The 25,949-nt window shown below is 40.1% G+C and overlaps 2 protein-coding genes across 5 annotated transcripts in view; one reads left to right on the top strand and one right to left on the bottom strand.

Annotated features, from left to right (window-relative positions):
• LOC136434900 (lysine-specific demethylase 7B-like) overlaps positions 1–17,083 on the top strand; it is a 28,288-nt gene extending 11,205 nt beyond the window's left edge. Inside the window, exons 2-25 of one of the 2 annotated variants that reach the window (XM_066428006.1) lie at positions 137–251; positions 1,849–1,934; positions 2,644–2,702; positions 4,321–4,379; positions 4,796–4,956; positions 5,349–5,490; positions 5,933–6,131; positions 6,621–6,783; positions 7,301–7,388; positions 7,524–7,630; positions 7,947–8,041; positions 8,577–8,600; positions 9,203–9,313; positions 9,860–10,024; positions 10,498–10,646; positions 10,988–11,133; positions 11,399–11,504; positions 12,131–12,307; positions 12,604–12,741; positions 12,930–13,033; positions 13,342–13,443; positions 13,677–13,786; positions 14,176–14,383; positions 14,931–17,083. In XM_066428006.1, coding sequence (XP_066284103.1) covers positions 137–251; positions 1,849–1,934; positions 2,644–2,702; positions 4,321–4,379; positions 4,796–4,956; positions 5,349–5,490; positions 5,933–6,131; positions 6,621–6,783; positions 7,301–7,388; positions 7,524–7,630; positions 7,947–8,041; positions 8,577–8,600; positions 9,203–9,313; positions 9,860–10,024; positions 10,498–10,646; positions 10,988–11,133; positions 11,399–11,504; positions 12,131–12,307; positions 12,604–12,741; positions 12,930–13,033; positions 13,342–13,443; positions 13,677–13,786; positions 14,176–14,383; positions 14,931–15,019 — 2,903 coding nt within the window. In that variant the 3' untranslated portion in view covers positions 15,020–17,083. Of the gene's footprint in view, positions 1–136; positions 252–1,848; positions 1,935–2,643; positions 2,703–2,771; positions 2,834–4,320; positions 4,380–4,795; positions 4,957–5,348; positions 5,491–5,932; positions 6,132–6,620; positions 6,784–7,300; positions 7,389–7,523; positions 7,631–7,946; positions 8,042–8,576; positions 8,601–9,202; positions 9,314–9,859; positions 10,025–10,497; positions 10,647–10,987; positions 11,134–11,398; positions 11,505–12,130; positions 12,308–12,603; positions 12,742–12,929; positions 13,034–13,341; positions 13,444–13,676; positions 13,787–14,175; positions 14,384–14,930 lie in introns of both variants that reach the window. The other variant, XM_066428007.1, reaches the window with a different exon arrangement.
• Positions 17,084–17,730: 647 nt separating this feature from the next.
• LOC136434899 (contactin-associated protein 1-like) lies at positions 17,731–25,526 on the bottom strand. 3 transcript variants are annotated; one of them, XM_066428005.1, is made up of 12 exons: positions 25,399–25,526; positions 23,695–23,901; positions 22,977–23,102; positions 22,413–22,597; positions 21,965–22,076; positions 21,367–21,601; positions 20,892–20,927; positions 20,569–20,639; positions 19,975–20,057; positions 19,314–19,369; positions 18,519–18,570; positions 17,844–17,956 (listed from the first exon to the last, which is right to left on the bottom strand). In XM_066428005.1, exons 1-11 carry the CDS (start codon positions 25,448–25,450, stop codon positions 18,525–18,527), a joined length of 1,209 nt encoding a protein of 402 aa, XP_066284102.1. In that variant the 5' UTR covers positions 25,451–25,526; the 3' UTR covers positions 17,844–17,956; positions 18,519–18,524. The 3 variants fall into 3 exon arrangements, with proteins under 3 accessions (XP_066284100.1, XP_066284101.1, XP_066284102.1); XM_066428003.1 differs by lacking the exon at positions 19,314–19,369 and having other exon boundaries at positions 17,731–17,956; XM_066428004.1 differs by lacking the exon at positions 19,314–19,369 and having other exon boundaries at positions 17,731–17,956; positions 21,367–21,571.
• Between the last annotated feature and the right edge of the window lie 423 nt (positions 25,527–25,949).

Genomic DNA, 25,949 nt, shown 5'->3' with positions numbered 1-25,949 from the left:
CCATTTTATGAACAAAATCTACCACATATTTAATTTGTGCTGCAATATCGTACATTTTGGTCAATGATTACTATGATTTAATTGGAGTATAGATTGTTGAATATTGTTGTCTTCTTTACGTTTGTTTGTCATGAAGTTTTAAAGATGGCGTCGGATCCAGACGAGCCGCTGTACTGCATCTGCCGACAGCCTTACGATGTCACCCGCTTCATGATCGAGTGTGATGTCTGCGAAAATTGGTTCCACGGAAGGTCAGTCACACCAGGCATCTTTTGTGAAAATTTGAAATGAATCGGCGAAGGTCGGAGGGGGAAAAAATGATGTGAAATGCGATCGCTTTCTGTGGGGAGGGTCATCCTTTCTTCTTCTTGTCTTCTTTCGAAGTTGAGACAGATGGTTAAAAATTATGTTTACGGCATCAGTAGCTCATACGAGTGGTCTTATGCAGCTGGATAACATGTTAAAATCTTAGATTAAGTATTTGACATGTAAAACGCAGGTTTAAGGGGAAGAAGACCTGGGACAAAACACGTTTGTGGCCGAGCGAACAACCTACATACATGTACATCAGATCCTTCATCTGCTCTTATGAAGTGGAAAAGCACAACATACTGCTGTAGCGATTTCTTTCTTTATTTCCGTAAATTCGAACAAGTATTCTCATGCCACTACCGTGCCCTATGTAATGTATAGAACATATGTTATGGGTGCCAACTGTACAACTACTCGTAGTTTCACAAAGCAAGACAAAACACATAATTTATGCAGCTTTTTGTAAGTGGTCACGTAGGCCACTGGTACCTTTCATCCTCGTGCTACAATCATGTCTCCTCTAGATAGCCAGACTGTCTTTTTTTTTTCATAACATTGTTGAGATATAACATACATGGTATGTACAAAGCTGCCACTACAAAATACTGCAAAAAAACAACAAGTATATCCAGTTAACAATTGAATGGGGAACTTTGATGGTTACTTTTGAGTGGCAAAAATGAAACAAGATTAAAGTTACTTGTAAATTGATAAACATTCTTCACTGTACCAGATATTACTTCCAGACATTTCAAGTGACACCCATCACTCTTTTTCAGCATCATTAGAAGCTTAGAATGAACTGACAGATCAAGTCAATACTAGTACATATGATAAGTTTATAACTGGAAAAACTGGTGAGTATGTCAAAGTCACTAACTCATGATGTTGTGTGTAAATGACACTGATAATGTGATATATAAATCATTTTAAGGTTGTTTCTATGATAGATCAACTCCATTGGGACTGTTTTATTTCTATTTTCAGCAATATTTGATTAGTACCAAGCCTATAAATATGATATCTTAGCTTGCCCAGCCAAGTTGTTCATACGCCAAAGATAGTTACACAAGCAACTGGATAAAATTTTGAAACAGACGTTTCAGAAACTTTTCAGACAGCATCCGCTATCTTTCGTCAGTGACTGAGGTAATAAGATATGGCAAAACTAGTTACTCAAGCAACTGGATAAGATTTTGAAACAGTCAGACGTTTCAGACAGCATCCGCTATCTTTCGTCAGTGACTCTATTACCTGGATGTCTAATCTGAAAATTTTTCTTCAAATTTCAAGTAGCAGGTGGATTTTTCAAGCTCTGATTTGACAACTTCACTTCTAACATTACATAAAAGATGGCTGAAACATTTTGAAGAGTACATTTGTTCTAAGTTTCGTAATAGTAATACATCCTAATTGTACATTTGACAGTTGTCTAGACTTGTCCATTCATACATTAAACTTAAGCACTGTAAAAACTATATCAGCCATTTGTGCTTTTTTTAAATCAATAAAATTTTCTCTCTTTTTTCCCTTCAGCTGTGTAGGTGTTGAAGAGCACCAGGCAGCAGATATAGACAAGTACCGCTGCCCCAACTGTGCCAGGGTCCATGGACCCCTTGTCTGTAAGTGCCAACAGCCAACATTGTTCCCTGAAATTTTCTCTTGATTTCTTTTTATTCTATGTAACTACGTTATTTTCTACAATCATGTTTGTGAACTACTACATACAATGTAGATAAATGTGCATCCATGTAAAAATGTAGGTGTAGAATGTTTAAGTAACTGTTGTATTTTCCTTCTGCATGTGCAATAGAACATTGGATGAATAAAATTAATGATACATGTAATAAATTATGATTTACTTTGCACCTTTATCACCCTACATTCTACTGTACATACGTGTGCATACCAGGTGTCGGGTATAACAAATTTGGTGCCATATGGTAAGCAAAATGCTAAAGTAAAGGGTAATTACAACTAAATCTGGAGCTTAATGGCAGCGATGCAATCATTTATCATACAGCATTGTCAAAATGTAATTATCAATATTAGAGCACATTATAATTGAAGAAACAAAAGTTGATTTTGATTTTGCACATTTATGATATGCAGTAATACTTAACTTCAAGTCAAGTCAATTCACTTAAGTGTGATTTTTGATACGCCTTTAAAGACTAATGACAATTGGGATGATAATCATCACGATGCATCACGGCAATGGCCAATAACACGGACGTAAAACCAATGGGATCATCCCGGATGTATGCTACATTATTAATGTTGTCGACCGGCGTCCATATAAATTTCCCCTGGTGTCTCGTCTGTTCACAGTGAAGAGAAGGAGAAACTGGCACCGACACGACTATTCAGAAATTGACACTGGTTCCAAGGTAGGTCGTTTGCCGTGCTTGCGGTTCGCTAATCCCGGCTAACCCATAATTTCTCCCCTCTCCGTGCAGTGAAGAGAAGGAGAGGGGCATGGCTACGGCCGGACTACTCAGAAATAGACAGTGGTTCGAGGGTGAGTATGGTTTGTTACAGCTACAAGGCCGACAGATCCATACCCAAACTCGTAGTTAAACAGCTCCAAGTACACTGTAGAAAATTAGTATGATGTAAAGATATACATGATGTACATGTAAGTCCAATATGAGAGATGAGAAATGTAATGGTCCTGAATGTCCAGAGCCACAAGACCTCATTTGTACGCAATAAATAATACACATTTTGGACTTGAACTTATCATAAATACAGACTACTGTCTGTTTTTGTTATTTAGAAACTTAGCAAGCAGATCTAAAACACTTTCACCATTTGTTACAGTGAATGGATCTGATTAACAATGTCCAAAAATTCGTGGGGTATATTGTCACATTGAGAACTGTAACAACAGTACAACATTTTGCACTAATTCTTTTAAAGCTTTGCCTTTTCATGTCACCATTGTCTTTATACTAATGCAACTAGTAGGTGCATTCATCCTGTCATTAGTTTGCTTTATGACCATTGTTTTCTTGTGTACATTTTGTAGAGTCATAATTATGCATGTGCAGTATCAGTATTTGCTCTTTCTGTACTACATGTAGTTACAGACCAGAAATAATAGCATGGGCTGTAGTTGTGTAAACTCTTTTTCTTTTTGAACAACCTCTTTTGTTATTCTTTTATATTATTTCATTCTACATTTTATTTTGTTTGTGTACCTTCTGGTGCAATTGTTTTTCATATTTACACAGTTCCACCTGCTATATTGTTCCCAGTCTATCCCTTACATGTACCTACAATGTATACAGTGTAGCTACTGACTGTTGTACTGTTGCTGTACATTGTCTACATAAACTTTGATAAAGCACAAAGTTGTTTACTGTCTTTTGATGCTTACTATGCTCTTAGTATTAGAAGTTACAGTATCATATTCTATACTTTGCTAGTTACATTTACATGCATTCCATTTGTCTTGTAAGGCTCATCGCATATACTTGTGTGTTATGTCTTTATGCGTAATGCTGTTACACTTGCTTTATTGCCGTCTTGTTATACTTGCTTCATTGCACACTGTCTGCTTATACCATAATTTGCACTGTATTGAACATGTTCATCTCTGTTGATGCCATTGTACTTTGTAGTGCTATAATTTTCTATTTGCTTGTTTTGGTACTCTGAGTGTGTAGTCACTACCAGACTCTAGATTGCTGGAAATAGACTGAATAATGTGCCAATAGTTAGCTGGCAAAACTTACAGGAATGAACCTATATAGGTATGCCCAATTTCTACTATTTCCAGCAGCCTAATTGGCTAGGGAGTCTGATAGAGACTAAGCTTACCGTTGGTGTTCTTACCTAAAACGATATATCTATCTCAAAGGCTGAATATACAGATTGCATTCTTTTAACCCTTTTCCCGCTTTGAGCTCATCTATGATTAGTCCATCTGTAATGTCAGAAGTCAGCAGGGAATATGTTTGAGTTTTTGAGGGTTGGAAAAAGAATTCTTGACTGTTTTTTCAGGCAGTGCAAACGGGGACAGTAGTATTCATCAAGGAGCTGAGGAACCGCACCTTTCCAAGGTCAGGACGTTTTTCAAGAAACATTCTCTGGCTTCTTAAAGTTCTGCATTTAGTTAAGAACAATTCACGATGGACTGCGCTGTTGCCATGCAGAGCGTTTCTGCTAGTGGATGAATACAGATTACAAGCTTAAGCATACATGTACAAATGTAGTTGTACATACAATCGGGAAGTTGGTATAATCTATAATTGTTACAGTTAAGTATCATGTGGACCATTGCACATCAGAGGTACCATTATACATGATTTCAAATTCTTACCGTATTATGAATAATGATGATGGATTTTCCTATTGCTGTGTACACATTTTTATAGTGAATTATATACATTTGTACAGTATGTAAATGAATGCTCAGTTGTTTTCTTACCGTTTTGTATCAAACATATAACACATATCTGTGTTCCTTATCCCTCAGTGCTGATGAGGTTCTGTTGAGGTTAGCAGGCCATGACTTGACTGTAGACTATCTGGAGAGAAATGGGTTCTCTGTACCCCTATTGGTGCCCCGTAAGGATGGGCTGGGCCTGGTGGTGCCCCCAGCTACCTTCTCCATCAGCAATGTGGAGGAATGTGTCGGTGGGTATTGGGAAGAAAATAGTTTTATTTGTGTAGTAAATATTATGTACATTTTATATAGATAGCGGGAATCAAGTTCACCGCTTGGTCACACAAGACTAGGGTTTAAATCCCAGGCTTTGAAGAGAGCCAACATATTGTATACAACTGTTATTTGAAATCTAAATGGTTTTTCTACTGACCCTTATCGCTTCTCAACTTCCAAACCATGTTATTTTGCCATGTGGTGATTTGCCAGTCTTGCAATTCATGGAAAACTTAAAGTGTGTTCCCCTATTGGTACAGTAGATATTGTATAGTTACTTGACATATAACACGGATGTCACCATACATGTAGGTGTTTCTTTACTAACAGATTCTGAAATACTTACAATTTCTTCTTGTTTTTCTAGGTTCGATGCGTGAGATCGATGTGATTGACGTGTGTCGACAGGAGGACCACCGCATGCTGATGAGGGAGTGGACAGAGTACTACAACTCTCCCAACAGGTGCAAGGTTCTCAACGTCATCAGCCTGGAGTTCTCCAAGACAAGGTGGGTCCCAAAACTAGAGTCATGAAGAGTGGTTATCAAACTGAAAAAAGGAGCTTTGAAAGTATTCGTTGGTCACCAGAAGCAGAAGGTCGCTAGATTTAAGACTCATCAGACACTCAAGTGTTATATTTTTCACCTGAAAGTCTACCTTTTCATCCTGGATGGGTCTCAGAAACCAGCGAATATTGGCCGATCTCTAAAAATTGAGAGAACACCAGATTTGCTGATGAAAACGTCATTGGGAGCCCAATTTGCCTGCTGTGTGACAGGCATTCGGGTCCTTTTGAATGTTGTGATATTTCTGAAACCAAGCTGGTATGTCTTCTTGGAGACCAATGTGTCATGCCTCATGTTTGTAACACCTTTTTACTTTTGATAAACAATGATACTAATTATTAAAGACCTTTCTGGCACTCTGACAAATGGTTGTATTTCTATCCAGGTTAACTGAGCTGGTGAGGCCCCCCCACGTCGTACGACAGATCAGCTGGGTGGATAACTACTTCCCGGATCAGCTCCCAGAAGACTGCCCCTACAGCAGGCCTTATGTCAGCAAGTACTGCCTCATGGGGGTCAAGGACTCCTACACAGACTTCCACGTGGACTTCGGAGGGACCTCCGTGTGGTACCACGTTTTAAGGGTAAGTTTTGTCGTTTCGCATAACCCATAAACCGCCTTTGGTCGTAACACACCAGTTTTTGTACAGTAGCAGAACAGAGTCAGCTTACAGATGTGACAGAGGCTGTCATTCTCAATTAGAACTGTTTAGCCATAGCCTATGCTGTGGGGCTGATGTGAATTAGGCTCAATTCACTGAAACTGGAATGGACCCCTACTATTTTAGATAGGTGTGTTGGGATCTTGAATGTTCACGAGGTGTGGCTCTCTCCAAACAGGGGACCTCCAGTTTTACGTCCCATTCGAGAGGACGTCCCAAAGTAACTATAGCTAGGTTTACGTTACAAGTTGTATTGTACGTTATAAAGTATGTGAACTTGTCAGAGAATTTCAAAGTTGTTAAAGAAGCACCAACAACTTAACATAGATACATTCATGTACTTGATTTATTTGGGTGACACATTAGTCAGAAGCCCATAGGCTAATGTAGTTCTATTATTTGATACCGCAGGGAGAGAAGATATTTTACCTCATCCGTCCGACCCCCACCAACCTCGGCCTGTACGAGCGCTGGGCTTCCTCATCCAACCAGAGCGAGATGTTCTTCGGCGACCAGGTGGACTCGTGCTACAAGTGTGTGGTCAAGCAAGGACAGACCCTCTTCATTCCTACAGGTCAGCATGCTCAAGCTTGGAGGGTTTTTTTTTGTGCACATAAGAGACGAATCTTCTTTAGACGTAACACACCAGTTTTGTACAGAAGGAATTAGAACCCAGAACCTTCACTGGCTTTAGATTCTAACTAATCCAAGTCAACAACCCTAACCTCGTAAGTGTGGTCAAATACTGTGGTCAAGTGTAGTACATTGTATGGTCGTCAATTTTGAATGGCAAATGAGGTGTATGTTGTGCAACTGTACAGTACAATACAGATAAGGCACTGACAGTACAAGGCAAAGGAAGAGCATTGTAGATTGTACTCTTATTTATATGTTTTCTGTTTTAAATGAAGTTTGTGTGAAGCTTTGAAAGGAATAAACAGTCAACCCATTTGAATGTGGTAAGCCAGCAGTAAAACTAAAAGCTTCTTCGAAGAAAAGGTGTCGTCATAATACTTTGGGGCCCTTGTTTGTTGTCTGAGTCATACATATACTTAGTGATCTGATTAAAGCTCATGTCTGTCTCCATCCAGGTTGGATCCATGCAGTGCTAACTCCCGTAGACTCTCTGGTATTTGGTGGAAACTTCCTGCACAGCTACAATATAGGAAAACAGTTGCAGTAAGTCCTGTAGTTCCATTATACATTACTGTGTTGTGTTTCTAAAAGTAAAACAGTTTCTGAAATCTTCGCAATGTTGATGACACTCTTGTAGGTTTGGGATATAAATGTTAAATAGCATCATCAATGTTTCAGAGTTTACGACATGGAAAAGAGACTAAAGACCCCAGAAAAATTCCTGTTCCCGTATTTCGAAGCCACAAACTGGTATGCAGCCAAAAACATCATGGAAAACCTCAAAGGTATGTGGAGAGTGCCTTCATGTAGCATTTTTATAGTTGATGAAATCACATATTACTTATGTTTACTGCTACATGCACGTTTATATAGTGTTCAGTCAATTAAATATCTATATCTGTACATACTGGCTTTAACTGTGAACCCAGTTTCTTGAAACATGCGCCTTGGAGGCCTACATTACCATCAATTGTATGAAAATGTATGTCTGTGCCACTACCACATATACATGTATTCTGTTAAAAGAATCCAAACCCTATTAATGTTTTCAAGATTCGTTTTGTGAATCATTTTTCGTGACACATCTGTGCCTGTTTGCAGAGTATAACGAGGACTTGCGAGTCCCCCCTCGGTACCTGCTGGATGGAATTCACTCACTCCTCACCGCCCTCAGGAGCTGGACTTCTCGCAAAGAGGTGAGCATAAGTCAGAGGCTAAAGGTCAAAGTTTAAAGGCTATGGGGAATTAGTTTAAAGTTAAAAGGACTTTACAACAGTGACTTACAAATGTATTAGACAAATATGTACAGACGGCTGTTGTGATGGTCAATGAAAGTATAGATACATGTAATGCTACAATATCACTATGCTTCATTATGATGCTATGTATCTTCTGAGCTGATCTTTTGATTGTCACAATTTTCTTTTTGAGAGACCTGCTTTGTGAAGGTGAATGAACATTTATGGCTGCTATCCTTTCAAGCTCTGCGGCCAGTTTCCAAGCATTTGCCATGTCTGGCTTTGCACATTTTCTTGTAGAAATCCCAACTAACTAATATACTGTACAACTATACCCATGATCTTCCCAGTGAGAATTGCACTACATGTCCTAAAGTCTACACTACAGCACCGAACCACTAGATTGTTCAGTACAGTTTTAACTAACATTCTGGCCATTTTATAGCGTTCCATTGACATAAGCCATCATGTTTTTTGCCCATGATGCCACCAGGGCCTGTCAAAGCTACAGGGCATTGTAAGTTCTTCCCAATACTAATTCTACAGTGGCTGTGTATGTGGGGTGTTCGTATACTGCACTTGTACACACAACTGTGGCTTGATGATGCTTGCGTGTGATAATAACATCCCCCAAAACCCCTGTGTCACCTCCCTTTTCCTATGCACATACAATGTACATGTATGACGTTTTTAATGGAAAACCTTGGAAAAATCTCTTACATAAATATTCAGATCCAGCATGCAACATTTAGTGGAAAACATGTCCACATATTCTTTTTGAAGAGTCCACCGAAGAAATTTTAGAAGAAGACAAGAAGTCTATATCCTAATCAGCAACAGTAAGCCTGTTAATGATTTAAACGTAGTATTCACAGCAAGATGTACAATGTTTTGTGGATGATATCTCAACCTCTAAGTTGAAAACATATCTTGTCTAGACCATACTTGATACACGTCCAGACTCTTTTGCTTACGTCTTATGGGCCTTCATGACAGACATATTACCCACAGTCCATTTTGCTGTGCATGCACATTCTAATCCATCACATACATGTATATAGCACGTACATGTACCATGTACTTTTTGGTGCAATCTAATAATCCTCCTTGTTTCACCAGTTTGTGAAGAGCCATAAGGCAGAGGTCCCAGAGGTCGTCCATCACACCAAACTCATCAAAGACCTGGCCAGGGAGTTGAAAACAGCAGAGGTGGGGGGAACAGCATACAACGTAAGTCATACAAATTTTCTGTATCATGTTAATATGTACTAGATTTTCTTAGATATGATTTTTAGAAATGTTTGATTATGATGATGGCTTACAAGTGGTATCCATTGTTGCATTCAATAAGCTTTACAAATTGTCACCATAACCAGCTAATCTATATCTAGATGTGTGGACAGGAATCACAGGGTTTAGTTTCGTCCTTCATATTTACATGTGCAAAATGATGAATTTTGTGTGAGCAATACTTATATTTGATGTACAGAACCTCTAGACCATCCCACCCATTGTGTCAGGGGGAATGCTGGAATCGTATTTCATGCATTTCTAGAAGTAAATTTGATTCAATTGGAGTTCGGAAGCCCATGTTGTTAATTTTCCTGTTGAATCTTTCATTTTAAGCTTGCAAAAATATATTTTCATGTTGTGAAGTCCCAACAAGCAAATTTCTGTCCAGGGACAGAGAGACAGGTCCTGGAGACAGCCCTGCATTCAGGCAATACGTAATATTGTCACAGAAGTGTCAACACATTTCTAATTTTTCATCACCAGACACTAAACGCGAAGCCTGCTAAGTCAGAAAAAAAGAAAAAGTCTAAGGAGAAGCCCTCCAAAGGGAAGAGTAAGAAGGTGAAAGCCACACCTTCTCAAGAAGCCAACCTAGACCTGCTGGAACAGTTCACACAGAACAAACTACAAGAGATCTCTCATACAAAGGTAACATTAACTAACAAGCTATTAGATAGTACCAACTGCTGTGACCTAGTCAAATATCTAGTTCTATTGCCTTTGCCTAGAAGGTTATGTTTTTTGTAACATTTGTATGTATGTATGTATGTATGTACATGTATGTACGTGGTCGAATAGCATAATGCAAAAAGTTATGGATGGATTGTCATGAAATTTTTGATATGTTGTTAGATATTCTGCTGTGAAAGAAAAAATTAGATATTGGGCCCCTGGCACCTTTCCTAGGTACTGCAGCAGAACTATAGTTTTGATACCTCGTGTTCTGGACAAGCTATTCTCGTGATTTTTGGGTATTAGATAGCTTTTGTTAACCATGTGAATGTTGCTTTTAAGACGCATACCTTTGAAAACTCTTGCACTAATACTTATTACCAAGTTCACCTATCTTTAAATGAGTAATAGTATGTTGACAATTCCTGTACTTGCTCTTGTCCCCATAGGATGCCATGCCGTCCCTGAAGGTGCGTATCCCCAAGGCTGGTGCCTTCATCCCTCCTGCCACATCCACCCCAGCCACCGCTCCCAACACCAACATAACCACCGACGGGAAAGGACTCAAACTGGTGCTCTCTAATGGGAAAATTGTTAGGTAAGTCCTCAAATAGAGTTTACATTGGGCACAGTTACCATGTACATATCAACATTTAAATTATATATCCAATCTTAGATGTTAAGATATTTTGAATGATTGCTTTCTGACCCTGAGCAAGTTTTTGATCTATAATCTATGGTTTACACAGTCAAATTTTTAGTTTAAGTGTAACTCTTCCAGAATGTGTGTAAGTACCAGCACATTGCACTAGATTTTCCATCTCTAAGATGCTTCATTTCTACTGTTCGACTATGTCTAACTGAGAAAACAAGTCCTTTACTTTATGCTGGGGCAAAGACCTATCAATAACATGCAGTACTGTTGTTCTCCACCTGTAGCGGTGAATCAGGTCACCGCCAGCAAAGTCGAGTTGGAGAGTTCCAGCCCCTGGTGATGAAGGATGATTCGAGCGACGAGGAAACCCTGGTCATCAGTGATGAGCCACTGTCCGCCAGCTCAGGCAAACTCAGACTCAAACTATCATGTGAGTCTTTCTCTTAATGACGCGTCTGGGTATACACAGTCATGCAGTTTTTGTCAAAACTGCTAGGTGACGCTTCTGTGTTGGTACCACGAAGTGCACTAATGTAGAGCACTTACATTTTGTACACTGTCAACAAAATTCTAATTGTTGTGTATTTGAATTGTGTATTGTACAGTGTAGAAACGGATTTTTCTGGTAGATATTTGAAGTGTACATTATAAGCATAGTATGTACATTGTAACATAACTTTGCCTTGTTTTTCCAGTTAACGGTAGGACTAATGTAAGAGATGCAGCCCCTGGCAACTTGTCGTCCCCTGACAGAGGTTTTATGTCATCAGACAGCAGTGTGGCCTCCCCTCTCCACCAAAGGTAAACAAGGGTTGAACTCAGCACAAAACAGTCATTGGTGTGATCATGTTAGATATTAGGTCCATGTGAAAAAGTTGGTCAGAATTGAAGTGAATTATACTACTAGATTTACAAGACATCAAAGTACAATCATGTATATTATATTTTGTACACTCAGAAGTCAGGGAACCTAGACAATGGTGATTTTTAGCAAAACTGATGCCTAGAGAGCACCCTATAGCTACATTTATTCCATGCAGCAACGTTGATGCATGACCAATGATTTTGCTGTCTTACTATTCATATTGCTGAATATTTCCTTTGCAACAAAGACAAAAGATGGCTTCATACTTGCAGCAACATCTGGAATGCTTCTTGTTCATGTTCTGCCAGGGTATTTTCGTTACAAGCAGAATCATACATGTATGAAGCCAAAGAACTTCTTTCTTTTGGACTATCTAAAATTGTCTTCACTTTATTTGCATATCAATTCATAGTTTGTGGTTAAAACCTGCTGATCGAGAAATCTTGTTCAGTGTCACTGAGGAAAAGTAGGGGATGACTGTTTCCAAAACCATATACTATTTGGCATCTTATTACCTGGTTATCTGCATGTAACCTTCATTGACGTACTGCTTGTTTTCCAGATTAATTCCCGGGGGTCAGCTGCAGATGTCTGGCCGTCAGCAGCAGCCTGCCCCGGCCCCCCACAGAACCGTGGGGACCATTGAGGACCTGCTGCAGGCCAGTCAGTACAGCGAGGTGCCCGACATCACGCCTGGGCAGCTGCAGGTCGACTTTCCTGATATTCAGGAGGAACTCAAGTAAGAAATACTGTCCTTGGTTATTGTTCATCGCTATACAAACATGTAGCTCTGTGGCATTTCCTTGTCATTACACATATTTGTGAACCAATACTTTTACAGCAATATTGATTGTGTGTGTCATCCAGCTATCCAAATGTTCTGATGCTACATGTCCATTGAGAGAAATGTAGCTGCTTGACGTGTACATGCACATGTTTTCTTTCTCCATTTTTCCATACCTACATGTAGACTACTGGTAAGATGATTGCAAACTGGTAGTAAGATATTGAAAATGTTTTTTTGTGCTTTTCCAGAAATACGCCTGCCTCCCCGGCTATGCAGGATGCAGTGCAGGCCATGCTGTCAATGGCTCTTCCAGTCAATGTCTCCCCTCCCGCCCCTGTGCGTAAATCAAGCCTCCTGAGCAAGAAGTCTAGGAAAGACCAGCCAAGGTATGGAAAAGAAAACATTCACATCAATATCTAGTACTTAAGCACTTACAACAGTTATGTTTTCCTTTAAACAATAGTTGTGTCTTCTAGTAACAAAGGACTGGTCTTTTTGCCTTTAAAACATACTAGTTCATATTGGGCTGTTTAAAGAATGATCTGATGTTGACGTGAACTTGTTTGTTGTACAGCAGATCTACTGAGTCCAAGGAAGAAAGGGCAAAGAAGGTGTACAGCTTTGATGAGGAAGATGACGATGCATCTGTGGATCCCTGTTACAAAGATGACCAGTATGGTAAGCTTCCAGAAAGCAGCTTTACAAACTGTAAGGCCTCTCAATGTTCTATTCGTAAGACATGTAAAAATGATTTCAATGTGTCCCAGAAGATCACAAGTTAGAATTTGTCAGTAGGTAGACCTGTAGATTTAGCTGTGACTGTAACTTGCATAAAACCATGTTCTTGAATGCCACCCATTCATTGATAATGCTGTTTATAACATTATATTGAAAGAATACGATGGGACTTGGGAGGCCTTGCTGCAGCAAATCAATAGTTGCTCCTCAGGATATCGTTACTGATGTATTTATGTCTGGTCCTTCAGTTTACCCGGCACTCCAAGGTTCTGAGGATGAGGCTCCTGTGTTCAAACCTCGCTCCAAGAAGCCAAAAAGGGACCCACAAGATGCTCCATGGAATCCTAAAGGTGTTTTATACTTGATTGTTTAGCAACTTATCTTAACATCCGACATCATGTTGACTTTCTTTTTAGATATTGTTGTTTTGTACAGAAGCTATTTTAGGATCTTTTATGTCTGTTTATATACATGTAGATGGCTTTGAAAAGTTAAGCATATACCACATGTACATGTACTTTAATTTAGTTTTGTATGTCGTTACATTGAAACTGTTTGTAACAACTATGTGTGTTTACCTCAGCCAAAGTCATGCCATCGATGCCCAAACCAGACCGCGCACCCCGGGAGGGAGTTCGTAAACCTGAGGTGGAGAGCGCCTTGGCTGATGCTGCGGCTAAGTTGAGTGAGAAGGTGAGAAATGGCATCTTCAGGTTTTTTCCAGGACGCCTTTTGTGTGAAGATTGATGTTTTGATTTGTTGCAAACTGTGATGATGTTTGAAATTTAGCCCCTCTTTGGTCATAAGTCAGTAGGAACAGACAATTAAGTATCTTTTTGAAAAGCTACTTTGTGCAGATGTAGCTAATACTTGGATATTATATTGAGAGTCTGTACCAATCTTTTATGGTATCATGGTATCAAGTATCTAACCAACAACATATTTGCTCAGAAGAATGGTCAAGTTTTTGGCAAATATTCGGCAACCAGATTTACTGAAATGACATATCTACCTACATATAGCTTAGTGCAAAATGATACTAATCCTCCTAACCTGTCCTGCAACCTTTTTGTATAACACAGAAGCCAGCCAAAAGGAAATACACGAAGAGGAAACTGAGTGAGAGCCTGGATGATCAGCCCTCCCAGCCCTCCTCCCTCCTCAGTAAGTCCCACAGCGCCATCAACCACCCGCTCATGAAGAGCAAGCTGGAGGGAGATGCGCTGTCCGAGAGCGCGCCTGCTTCCGTGTTGGGAGCAGCCGGGAAGATGGCAATGGAAAGTCCAAAATGTAAGTGTGTCGAATGATAAAACACTGTATAATTCTCCTATGCAGAGCCTTGCCCACAACCTGTACAATATATCTTGAAGAGGCTCAGTTAAACCGGGCTGAGGTTTCCATTTCTGTGGACGTGGTCTGTAGCCAGATGTCAGCCGATTCTCTGACATTTAGGAAAAGCAGATTCTCTGATTGGTTGATACATGTAGGTGGTTAGAGACCACTTCCACAAAAGTGGAAACCTCAGCCCAGTTTAGCAGAGCCTCCCCAGGTATATTGCATAGGACCTGGGCAAGGCTCTGTGTAGGAGAATGTCCTGTGTGGGAGTATTATAGGTTATTCTACTCAGTGACATGAATTTCTGGCCATCAACTTTGAGATAGATGCATTTGAATCTTTGTATTCTGTTCCAATATTTGCATATCAGATAAACACAGCTTAATGGATTTTAGGAAGAAGAAACTACAACGTAGAAGTATACATTTTATGGCAGTTGTTACTGTCAAAAAATACTGTCATATGAAACATTTCTGATCAAGTTGTTGTTTTTTCCACACAGTGAAGAGACCGAAAAAAGGCATGGCCACTGCCAAACAAAGACTCAGCAAGATCCTCAAGCTCAACAAGGGAGGTCGACTTATTATTTAACAAAGCAGTAATTATAGTACACCGAGGAAATAAGTTTTTCATGTTTACATACAGCACAGTATCACTGACAGAAAAAACTTACGGAAATGTCTTCAAAGTTTAGAAGCCTTACTAAATAATTAACTCTGAATTCTGACTTGTACAGTGGAAGATATGGAAGTTGTGATATTTTCCTGTAACCAGTTCCCATTTTTTTGTTGCATGCCTGTATGATAGTATGATTTGAAACAAACCAGAAACCCGTAAACTTATACAAACATGACAAAATCATTTTCGCTTGCATGTATAAAGGCAAAAAAAAATCTGAAGACTCTATATCCATGTAAAAATACATGTTTGGTAGTATACTGTTTTGAAAAAAAGGCCTTACTACAAGTGTAGAAAAACAAGATTTCACAAAAGGATTTCTCTCAGTGTAAATTAACCATCAGTACCCGGCTATGACTAACAATGTACAAAGGCATCAGCAAAACCTGCTGAAAATTACTACTTCATTTTTTGATTGATATATAATGGCCAGTTTTGAACATCTTTCAGTCAAGGGCTTGTGAATAACGCTCGTTTTACTGGTAGGTAAAACATGACTGATGAAAGTAAGTGGCAATACAAAAACTTCTCCATTTGGAATGAGGTTACTGTAGTGAAAATAGGATACAAGTTCCACTCTCCTCTGAAAGTTTTTGCAATTGTACATATTTTTGTTTTTGTGTCAGTACTAAGAATATGTTTGTCTTGGCTCAGTTGTGTGGTTGTGTAGAATACTGAGGTAAACATGTTGATGAATATTGTGGCTAAGAAGTCCCTGTCATGTTTACAAGGTTCTTAGGATGATTTCTGATTATGTTATGAATTTTGTATATATCCCAGTACAGTGTAGGATTATCCACCTATATTTCAAGTGCTGTTGCTAGAAAGATTTCCCCAGAAAATGCAAAGGTTGTTACAAACATGCTTACATGGTAACAAAACAAAAAAAGCATGTATTTTTGACCCCAGCCGAAACAGTGTTAAGCCATTTTGACTGTTATACATCAAAAGCACTGCCTAGCAAGATCTGTGTGAACTACAGCAAACTGGTGGTATAGATATGTGGCTATAAGCCTGCATGTGGCTTTTGTGTGTGAAGTGAATTTTGTACTAATGTTGAGAACAAACCATTTTCTTCCTTACCTATACTAGGCTGTGTGTTGTGAGACTTTCGGGTGCCTATATGTAACATACATGCAGCTGTGGCCAGTCGTAAGACAGAATAATCTTTTGCATCCACGTTGTCTTCAGAAGTTTTGGATTCAGAAGTGAAACCATGTCATGGTGCTATATCAAAACAAAGGTCCAGTATTGACTCTATCAACCAGTTTATTGATATGTCATAATTGAGGATGGCATCACAAATTGTTTTCCAAAGTTTGTTCTTCCTTGATTCTTGCAAAGTTAGAATAAGAAGTCATGACTAATCTCTAACATGTTCCGACCACCTTTTTGTATGGCCCTGTTTAACAATAGGTAAGTGACTAGATAATGTACACATTTTTGTGGAGATAAATTGTACAAACAGTTCCCCACACGTCTGTTTTTGTGCATGTGCAAAGATCATAACAAGTTGATAAGTATAGCAATAAAGTTCATGGATTGTTAGGGAAAAGGTTGGTGTAAAATTCCAGTAGAGAAGTTGTGTGGCATTAGACTTCTGTACAGTAGAGTAAAAAAAGGATATAAAAAAATAGAGCATACATGTAGTCTTAATTTGGTAGAACTGTGTTTCGTAATGTTTCCCTTCTTGCACTGTATTCTGTACATAAATTAGAAATAGCATGTGTTGAGAATGCTGGAAAAGCACTGCATAGTCTATAATTGACCACTCTAACTGTTTGTATTTCCTGCACTGTTTGGAAGAGAAGGAAACAAAAAGTTCATATTTATTTCTACACATATGAGGTTTTTCTGTATATCAACATTTTTTTGTACTTTATAAGATGCTTGTTCTGTGGAAGGATTTTTCTTACATTACCTCAGTGTTTGTTGTTATATCCCAACCTACCAAAATAATATATTAATTGAAAATCATCCTTGGGTTGTGTATTTCTTTCCTTATTTATACCTCCGTTTTATAGTGGAGCCTGTAATGTATAGATTGAACTAACATTAACTTTGTACACTACAAAATGTTAAATATATATTCCACTAGTGTGTCAGGTGAAGTATAACCCTTATAATGTGTTAGTGCAAGATGCTGGGATCTTGTAGCGCTATATACACATATCTGATACAAAACAGCCACATCACACATGCAAATTGCATAGAATAAACTATCCACACTTTCTGTTCGCGTGAAAAGTATGGTAGAAAAAGCTCGGCTCCTGAGGCGTCACCAAAATCAATTATAGGATTACAAGCATTACATAAAAGGAGATTCTCTTTAAACAATCAAATCCCCTCTGTAGTCAAAGCCTACATGACTAGAAGATCCATGTTCTGTACTGACTACCACGTCACACATTTACAAAAGTATTTCTTCACCATTCTCCTACGCAGAGCCGTACCTGCGGCCCATGCAACCATAGACTAAATGTAAATGCCGCGAGTTCGGGTCTGCGTTAGAAAATTTTCTACATAAACGTTTCTTTATATACAGCCTAATCTTTAAGCAGCTCTATCGGTGGTAAGGCAGCATCAAAAGGGCCAACAAGCCTGGTTGGCCCTTTTGATACTGCCTTACCACCGATGGATCTACTTGGAGATTATACACAGACATCTACTGAGTGGTTGGGACAGTGTTGGTAGTGGGTGAGACAGTGTTGGTAGTGGGTGAGACAGTGTTGGTGGCATCCCTCTGTCTGCCTGCGTTCCTGAGTCTGTTGGCAGCTACCACTGCTGTGGCTGTGTCCAACCACTTCCGCTGGCCAGTTTTACTGTTGTAAGCGTAGGATCTACCGGTGGCTGTCAGGGAGACATAGGGAAATATGTGAGTCTTGGAACTAGTAGGTGAAAGAAAATAATGTACAGAAGGCCTTTCCGCACCCTGTTAGGCATCTCTAAATGAAGAGTCTGCCCTTGACTGCGTGTGTCATTTCAAAAAACAAAGGAGCATTTCTTTGTCTTAGGATTTCAACTAGGTGACAAGTGGCAGATGTCCTTTCAGCACCAAGGACAGTACAGATATGCGGATTCTGCAAAGCTATTTAATCTACACAAAGGGTGCAGTCCCAAAACTTTGTGATTTGCTGATGGGCACTACTGGATAACCTGCTTTTCTTCTGATTTGTCTACAGTAGCCCTCTTCTAAGGTATGTTACGTATTGCATTGTGTTGACATGGTAAAATACATGTATTACAATCTAAAAGTATACATGCTCTGTCACAATGTGTTGATGGAGAGAAGAAGTGAACAGCACTACATTCTATAAACCTCACATTTGATACATAATCTAAGCCACACATATCCCTGTGACCATTCAAATTACTGACAGCTCTGACCTCAGTTGACCCCATCAGAACTTACCTGGGTCTACAGCCTGCCCGTCCGCGACGAAGTTGGATTGCTTCTTCTCTTTCTAGAATAGAATAATTTTTGTCAGTTTACAGATTGATAACATGGAGGTGTTAACGTATCGTTATTGATGACATACAAACATTTGATTTGATATGTCGTCATTGTATGTGTGTGTTTTAGAATGACCAATGGAATCAGCTGTAGGCTGTCACTCGCATAGACAACCTACACAATTTAAGATATATGTTACTTTTTGGTTGAAAGGGCTGCGTTGAAATCAATGGGATCAAGACATGTTGATTCAAACGATTCATGACAGCACTGGTTTCTCATTTCAAGTATTGTAATGTTCAAACGATTTGAAAGTCGTCGATAATTGGCAAAATTTCAAACGTTGGGCTTGTTAAATGTAGCTTTGTTGTATGATGTCGTTGGTACGTTGACCGTTGTGATTGCTTAAAGATTTGAACAGTCTTTCCTTTTGTCTTACACATGATGATTTATACGTTTTGATTGCTTGCAATGTGCATATTTTGTCCTCTACTTTGGGCATGCCTAGTTGCCTACCTGTCTCAGCAGCTATAGGGTGAGAAGCATAGTCCGAAATGTGCGGGCAGCAAGGAAGGTGCAGTGCAGAAGATGCAAGCATGGCGGCGTGCATAGGTCCACAGATAAGCCAAAAGATACAATATTGTTGCGTTAGCAAGAGTGAAACAAACAATCTACACAACCAACACAGCAAGACAGCTTTGTGGAGAGTATTAGTACAAACATGTTGTATCTAGATCGGAAAACACAGCTTACGTTCTTTTCTGATGGGTAGGTTTGGTAACGGGAACTTTTAAAAACGTTTGCGGCTCCTACGGTCAACGGTGATTTGTGGATGACATGAGAAGATGACCATGTAAAATGGAATGAATTGAAATGAATGAAAATGCACATGTGATTCTCGAACAAAAGAATGTGAAGGGATGAATAGAGTGACCCTCATAGATGAAATGAAAGATAGCAAAAGAAAACAAATGAATGAATGAATGAATGAATTAATGAATGAGTGAGTGAGTGAGTGAGTGAGTGAATGAATGCGTGAGTGAGTGAGTGAGTGAGTGAGTGATCATGAGTGAGTGAGTGAGTGAGTGAGTGAGTGAGTGAGTGAGTGAGTGAGTGAGTGAGAGAGTGAGTGAGTGAGTGAGTGGGTGGATGGATGGATGGGTGGGTGGGTGGATGGATGGGTGGATGGATGGATGGATGGATGGATGGATGGATGGATGGATGGATGAATGAATGAATGAATGAATAAATAAATGAATAAATGAATCTGCGATTTCAGTTACGATTATGTTGTAAAGATAAGTGTTTGTCACGCTAATAACGCAATAGCAGGCATCTGTAACTTTCGAAAGCAATAGTTATCGCGAATAAGGACTGTTACAGCCAAACATGACAAGGCCGACAGTTTTCTCACCTCCAGCTCCTCCCAGTCAGTACTGTTCTTGTCCTGGATGAAGAAACTCTTCTTGGGCGGGGGAGCGTCCACTACCAGCACTTCTGTGGGGGTGAAAACGTTGTAGTGGTTAGAAATTGTTCATCCCACCAAAGTCTTGCACAACGTCACATATGCATAGCACCTTAAATACATTAGAACATTTAGATGAGGCATTTTGAGACTACTATTTCAGTACCAATCTTGCTTTTTTCATACATTGAACCGTCACTGAGAAAGCACAGACACAAAATGTTCAGGGATGTCCTTATGGCTCAATTAATAGCAGCCTCAGAGCTGAGCTTCTCATTCCAATTAGTTGGTAATTTGGAGTCCCTAGGCCAGGATCTCGGGTAGGGCTGCAGCCGTATATCGGTGGGGACGTAATATGGGGGTCCCATGCTTGAGGAGGTGCCTCCAGCACGTAAAATGAGAAGGACAACCCCTCCCTGCAAAATATACCCTGCTACTGAAACAGCAACGAAACTTGCTACCCTATGTGCCACTAGGCATTACAAGGGTCGGAACGAACGAAATGTTAGACGAAACAACACAACTGTGTAGTATCAGCAATACCTTGAGCTGGCGCCTTCTGCTTGGGGTATGTTATCGCTGGTGGTGGCTTCTTCTCATTAACGAAGGAAACGCTGAAGGGCATGAAATGTAGCAATATGTAAATGAATTCGAATCGAACAATCAGAGACCAATATATTGTGCTATCTATAGCCATATCTTATATCTTATTAATCCATTTTACTCCGCTGACACGCAAGATAAGGCTAAAAGTCATGGGCTCACAGGATCGCAGACATATGTCTAAACCGTTGATTACAGGGAGCTGACATATCACACCATAAATGCATGAGATTTCATTCCATTTATAATTTGACGGCACTCACCTTTTCGTCAGCTTTTTCGTTGGTTCAACCTTCACCCTGGCAAAAAAGAGACCGTAATTAGTCAAAGTCTCAACTTTTCAGCCCAACTTCTGCACTTCTCAATGATGGTGCGACATACAAGTTCATTTCTTCAATTAAAAAGATACCGCCCTTTTTGCTTTGAAAATAACAACGTACGATGTCAGACCAACATCCGTACTTATCAATGATGGAAAAATGATGGAGTCACCGTGAGGCATATTTCTTCACTTTAAGAATAACGCCGCTTCTTTTCTACTTTAAGGGAACACCAGTGTGACACCTACTTCTGCATTTATTGAAAATGGTATTTCTACCCTTTTAGGAATGAATTGTTTGTCACTTTATAAGGTAACACCGTTGAAAATGGTGATAGGTTTTTCATATGGCTACCCTTTGAGAATAACGGCAATGCTTTGGTACATGTAATTCAAGAGAACACCGATGTGATACCTACTTCTGCACCTGTCCGACGGACGGCCCGTCGCAGCAGAGACAGGCGTCGCAGCACTTACAGCAGCCGCAATAGCGGGTACAGACGCCGCGCCACCAGGGCGCGCACAGGCAGAAGTTCAGCATGATGACGATCCCGATGAAGATGAGGATGCAGATGATGATGACGACGATGCCGGCCGCCGTCTGGACCCAGGGGGTGGGCGTGGCTGTGACGGGAGGAATGGTGGTGGACTCTCCTTTAGTGGGGAGGAGAGACACGCCCACAATCACAAACTCTACCATTGATGTGTACTCGTTTTTGCGTTAGTTCAAGGACATTATATAGTCCTTGGCTTGATCAATTTAGAGTCTATGTCCTGATAAACGTTTTGATTGTTACATGTAGTGTTTCAGCTACCGTTTACGTAACCATAAAATCTTCTTTTTTAGTGTAAAACGATGGGATGAAAGCAGCAATAAACATCGATTTAGTCAAATTAACGTTATATGCATGTGGAGAAAACTGTCATAATATGCCGTAATAACGTTAGAATATATCAAACAGTTTACTACAATTACGCACTTCGTAATGTTATGACGTAGTGAACCATCACGCCTACCTGCGTAACAGAGCAGCGGCCCTAGTGTGACGTAGCCCTCCTCAGCTGACTGCCCGGTGTCCCCGAACCTCAGCATGGTCACAGGCAGCACAGACTTGTCCTCCAGGTAACCCTGTCAACATTCAGAAACACTACAGAATCTGCCACAGGATGCCATGCATGGAATGAAGTAGCACGTTGTTAGAATGCAACGTGCAATTGATACGCATCTTTGCTTGTCTATTTGAGAATTGAGTGTTGATTTTGCAGTCAGGGCTATCGACTTGTCTTTAAAAGCTAAAACCAGGGATCAATACTTACAATTTACACTTTCACCTTTCTCCTTAGATCGACAGTTGACAAATTAGATAATTAGTAAGATACATTTCCAAGGTCTTCAAATATAACGTTATGTGACCACTTGATTTATGTATATTGGCTGTTTCTGGGTTCAGAATCTGTTGCTTACCTCGTCTATTCTCCAGGTTGCGTCGTTTGCGTCACAGTTACAGGTGAGCGTAGCTGACGTCGTCAGGTCACTGGCGCAGGTGCCGCCCACCCCGCATGCGCACTTGCCGTCCAGCCCCGTGGCCCCTCCCCAGTACGTCTGCTGTGCTCCGGACCGGTCCACCCACCACGCGTACGGACTGCTGTCTGTGGGGAGGACAACAAGCGTAAAACAGATAAGTTAGGGTCCTTTTGTTGCTTTTGCTGAGAATGAGCCATGTTGTGAACCTTTTCTACACACACATGTATTACACAATGGCTATAGCAAGATTCTTCGTTTTTCATTGCCCTTTAATCTTTTTTGCTCCTTTTCTATCATCTTCTGCCCTAGGTTTGTACAACTTGTCTATTCAAATAATCCAACTGCTAACATGGCCGCTTTATTGTGCTGTTCGTATATTCGTACTTGGGAGCTAAGTCCAGTAAATCTCTCTCTGGGCCCATGATAACATCTCTCTCGGAACTCTCCATCATTCTCAACACTATGTTAGCTTATCTGTTAAGCTTAAACAGTCCAACTGTTTACCTGATAGTCCCAGGGCGCTGTGCAGACACTCGTACTTGAGGTGCTGCTGACAGGAGGCCGAGTCCGAGACTACAGCGGCGATCTGCGTCATGGACACCTCGTAGGCGATGGAGTCGATGTACTCACCTGTGGGTTAGCAAGACGATAATTTCTCACCGTGTTTACTACCAGAGTAGTGTCCAAACCAAGGCTGTCATTCTTTTTTAGTTAAAGGGAGTTCTGTCTGTTTGGTGACAACACACTTTGTTTCCTAACTGCTAGACCTCTTAAATTCTTGGGCACCGTCTTCCTTTATTTAGAAATTTCCTAACGTTTGCTAGAGTCTATAATGTTCTAGCCTCTACCAGGCTCCGACGGATGGCTGGAAAAATAGTAGAAATTGGCCGTAATAGAGTGAATAGTGTGCCAAGGGAGTTAGCTACGGAGGGAGTACATTCTGCCATCGATGGCAGAATGTACTCCCTCCGTAGCTAACTCCCTTGGCACACTATTCACTCTATTACGGCCAATTTCTACTATTTTTCCAGCCATCCGGCGGAGCCTGGTAGAGGCTAATAATGTTCTCAGCTTAACACAAAACAGACCTATTTCAAAGCTATCAACGATATATTATGAGGCGATAGCTCCCAATTGCTGGTTTGTCTTGTATATATGCGAACTTTCATTTGGGGAAGTGTTCGGTAAGTTTACGATTTGTCGTCACATAACCTTTCCCTACCTGCACTGTCGAAGCCCGTGATCTGTGTCCTGGCCTCGCTGTCGTGGTTCATGATGGTGACGGCCGTGGAGCTGGAGGTGAAGTCACAGTACACGATGAATGACGTCAGGCTGCCCGTCTCGTCTATGTCTATGGTGAAACGTCCGTTCGTCGTGAAGCCGGCATCCTTGATCGCCTGACAGTTCTTATACTGACCAGACACGCATCCTGGTTGGGAAAGAAGCATTTTGGAATATCAATTGAGATCCTAAACTCGAAAATACTCATGCTAACTCCAGTATATTGAATATAAAAACCTAGTTTCACATTCTTGCCGATAAAAGTTGAGTATTGCATTATCAGACACGCATCCTGGTTATGACAAAACGTATCTTTAAATGATAGAATATCGAATTAGATCCTCAAGTTAAAAATACCAATGCTAAATCCGGTATAATGTAAAAAATCCAAGTTCACAGTCTCGCCGATTTAAGTCTGCGTATTGCATTATCAGTACACAGTGACAGGGGACGCCACTATGCTACACTACGCACGTATATAACGTTACTACAATGAAACTTTACCTTACAAGCTTTGGCAGGCAGCACAATTGACTAATGAGACAAGCAAACTAAATAACTGTTGAAACAACATCATGACTATTATGTAAGATGATACACATTGCCCTAGCCCAGCTAGAATGGCTAGATACCGGGTGAAAGGCACCTGACAATGATAATTCGTTGTACGTGCAGCTTATGTTTTCAATGTGGAAATGTTATCACTAAGAGATCTATATCAAGATAAGTCCAAATTTTTAATGCTACTGTAGAATGGAAGATATTTATCAATGACTCCTGACTCACCGCACGAACACACCGATATTGATAATTCTGTTTGTATACACGTATTTTGTGACCTTCAGTTTATCGACCGGTTTTCCAACTGAACAGAGTCCGAGGTACCTCAAAGCCTTACCGACCTTTGTGATAATTTGGAACGTGATTAACTGCCTTGACTACATAGGCTCTATATCTATATCTATATTTATATCTATATAGCCGGTATAACCGACCTAATTAGCGTAACCGACACAGCTTCACAGGCACGCAGCGCGACAGCAGCTGGTTATGCTACATCGAAAGACCTGTCACATCAAACCTTCGCATATCTAACTGCATGCATTGTTTAAAGCTGTCTAATGAGGATGTCTCTACGGTACTTGACGGTAACGAGCTCCAGTCTTCGATAAATCTAGAAAAGTACGAATTTCTATATGTTATGTATTCAGTGATGATTCGTGCCGTGTATCAGTACTGGTTTGTTGCCGTATACATGAGTGCTGAGAATATATGTGCTAAAGAATATTTTTACGTCAGTTATATTTCCCAAAATGTAATAGCTTATACTTTTTACTTCCCGAGCACCTTTTTGGCAACACTCTTGGTGAGATTTGCTTTAATTCCCCAAAGATCATGCCCCAAATTTTTACTGTCTTCTTTGTTTTTATCCACCCAATGGAGGTTAAGTAGTCTATACTGCCCTGTATCTAGGGTGACCTGTCACGTTTTCAATGTGGACATGTTGATGGATAAACAGGTTGACATTTATTACACTGTCGCGCATTTGTATACGATAGATACTACGTGATTGTCTTCTATAAGGGACAGGGTAAGTACGTGTTTTTGGTATCACGTTTTTTCAGCAGTGTTAAAAACGACTTACCAATGCTGACGATGAGAAAGACGATAGAAGTTCGCAAGATGTTGTTCTCCATGTCTAGTTGTTGTTATGGCGCTATCTGGTGATTTTCATACTCAAATTGCTCTACAAGAAAAGAGAAAAAGGACAGTCTTTCATTTTCTGCATTTCGTATCACATACAATGTTCTTTCTATTTTCTGATCATTGTTCACAAAATTAAGCGCAAAACAAAGTGCTTGACATGAACACAATCATCAATAAGACTAACTTATACAACCTCAGCTAGATTCACCTTAACAGATATGTTGTGCACATACTCCGAACATAAAGCAACCAACAAGGGAACAAAGACTTCTGCACATAGCTAGTGCATCCTAAGGACACATCTTTATAAGATCGTTTAACACAGATATAGCAAATTCGTTTACTACAAGTTGAACTAACATTTTCTACCCTTCTAAGCCACACAGCAAACTTTACCTCGCTTGTACACACCTAGCTGTTACACAAACCGGTCTAGCTGGTATGTATTCTAGTGGGAGTTCCCAGGGCCTTCAAAAGTAACTTACAGAC

The sequence above is a fragment of the Branchiostoma lanceolatum genome, chromosome 5, assembly GCF_035083965.1.
Source record: "Branchiostoma lanceolatum isolate klBraLanc5 chromosome 5, klBraLanc5.hap2, whole genome shotgun sequence".
NCBI classification, from domain to species: domain Eukaryota; kingdom Metazoa; phylum Chordata; class Leptocardii; order Amphioxiformes; family Branchiostomatidae; genus Branchiostoma; species Branchiostoma lanceolatum.
Note: the sequence above shows the minus strand (reverse complement) of the source record. Positions and strands in the feature narration are given on the sequence as shown.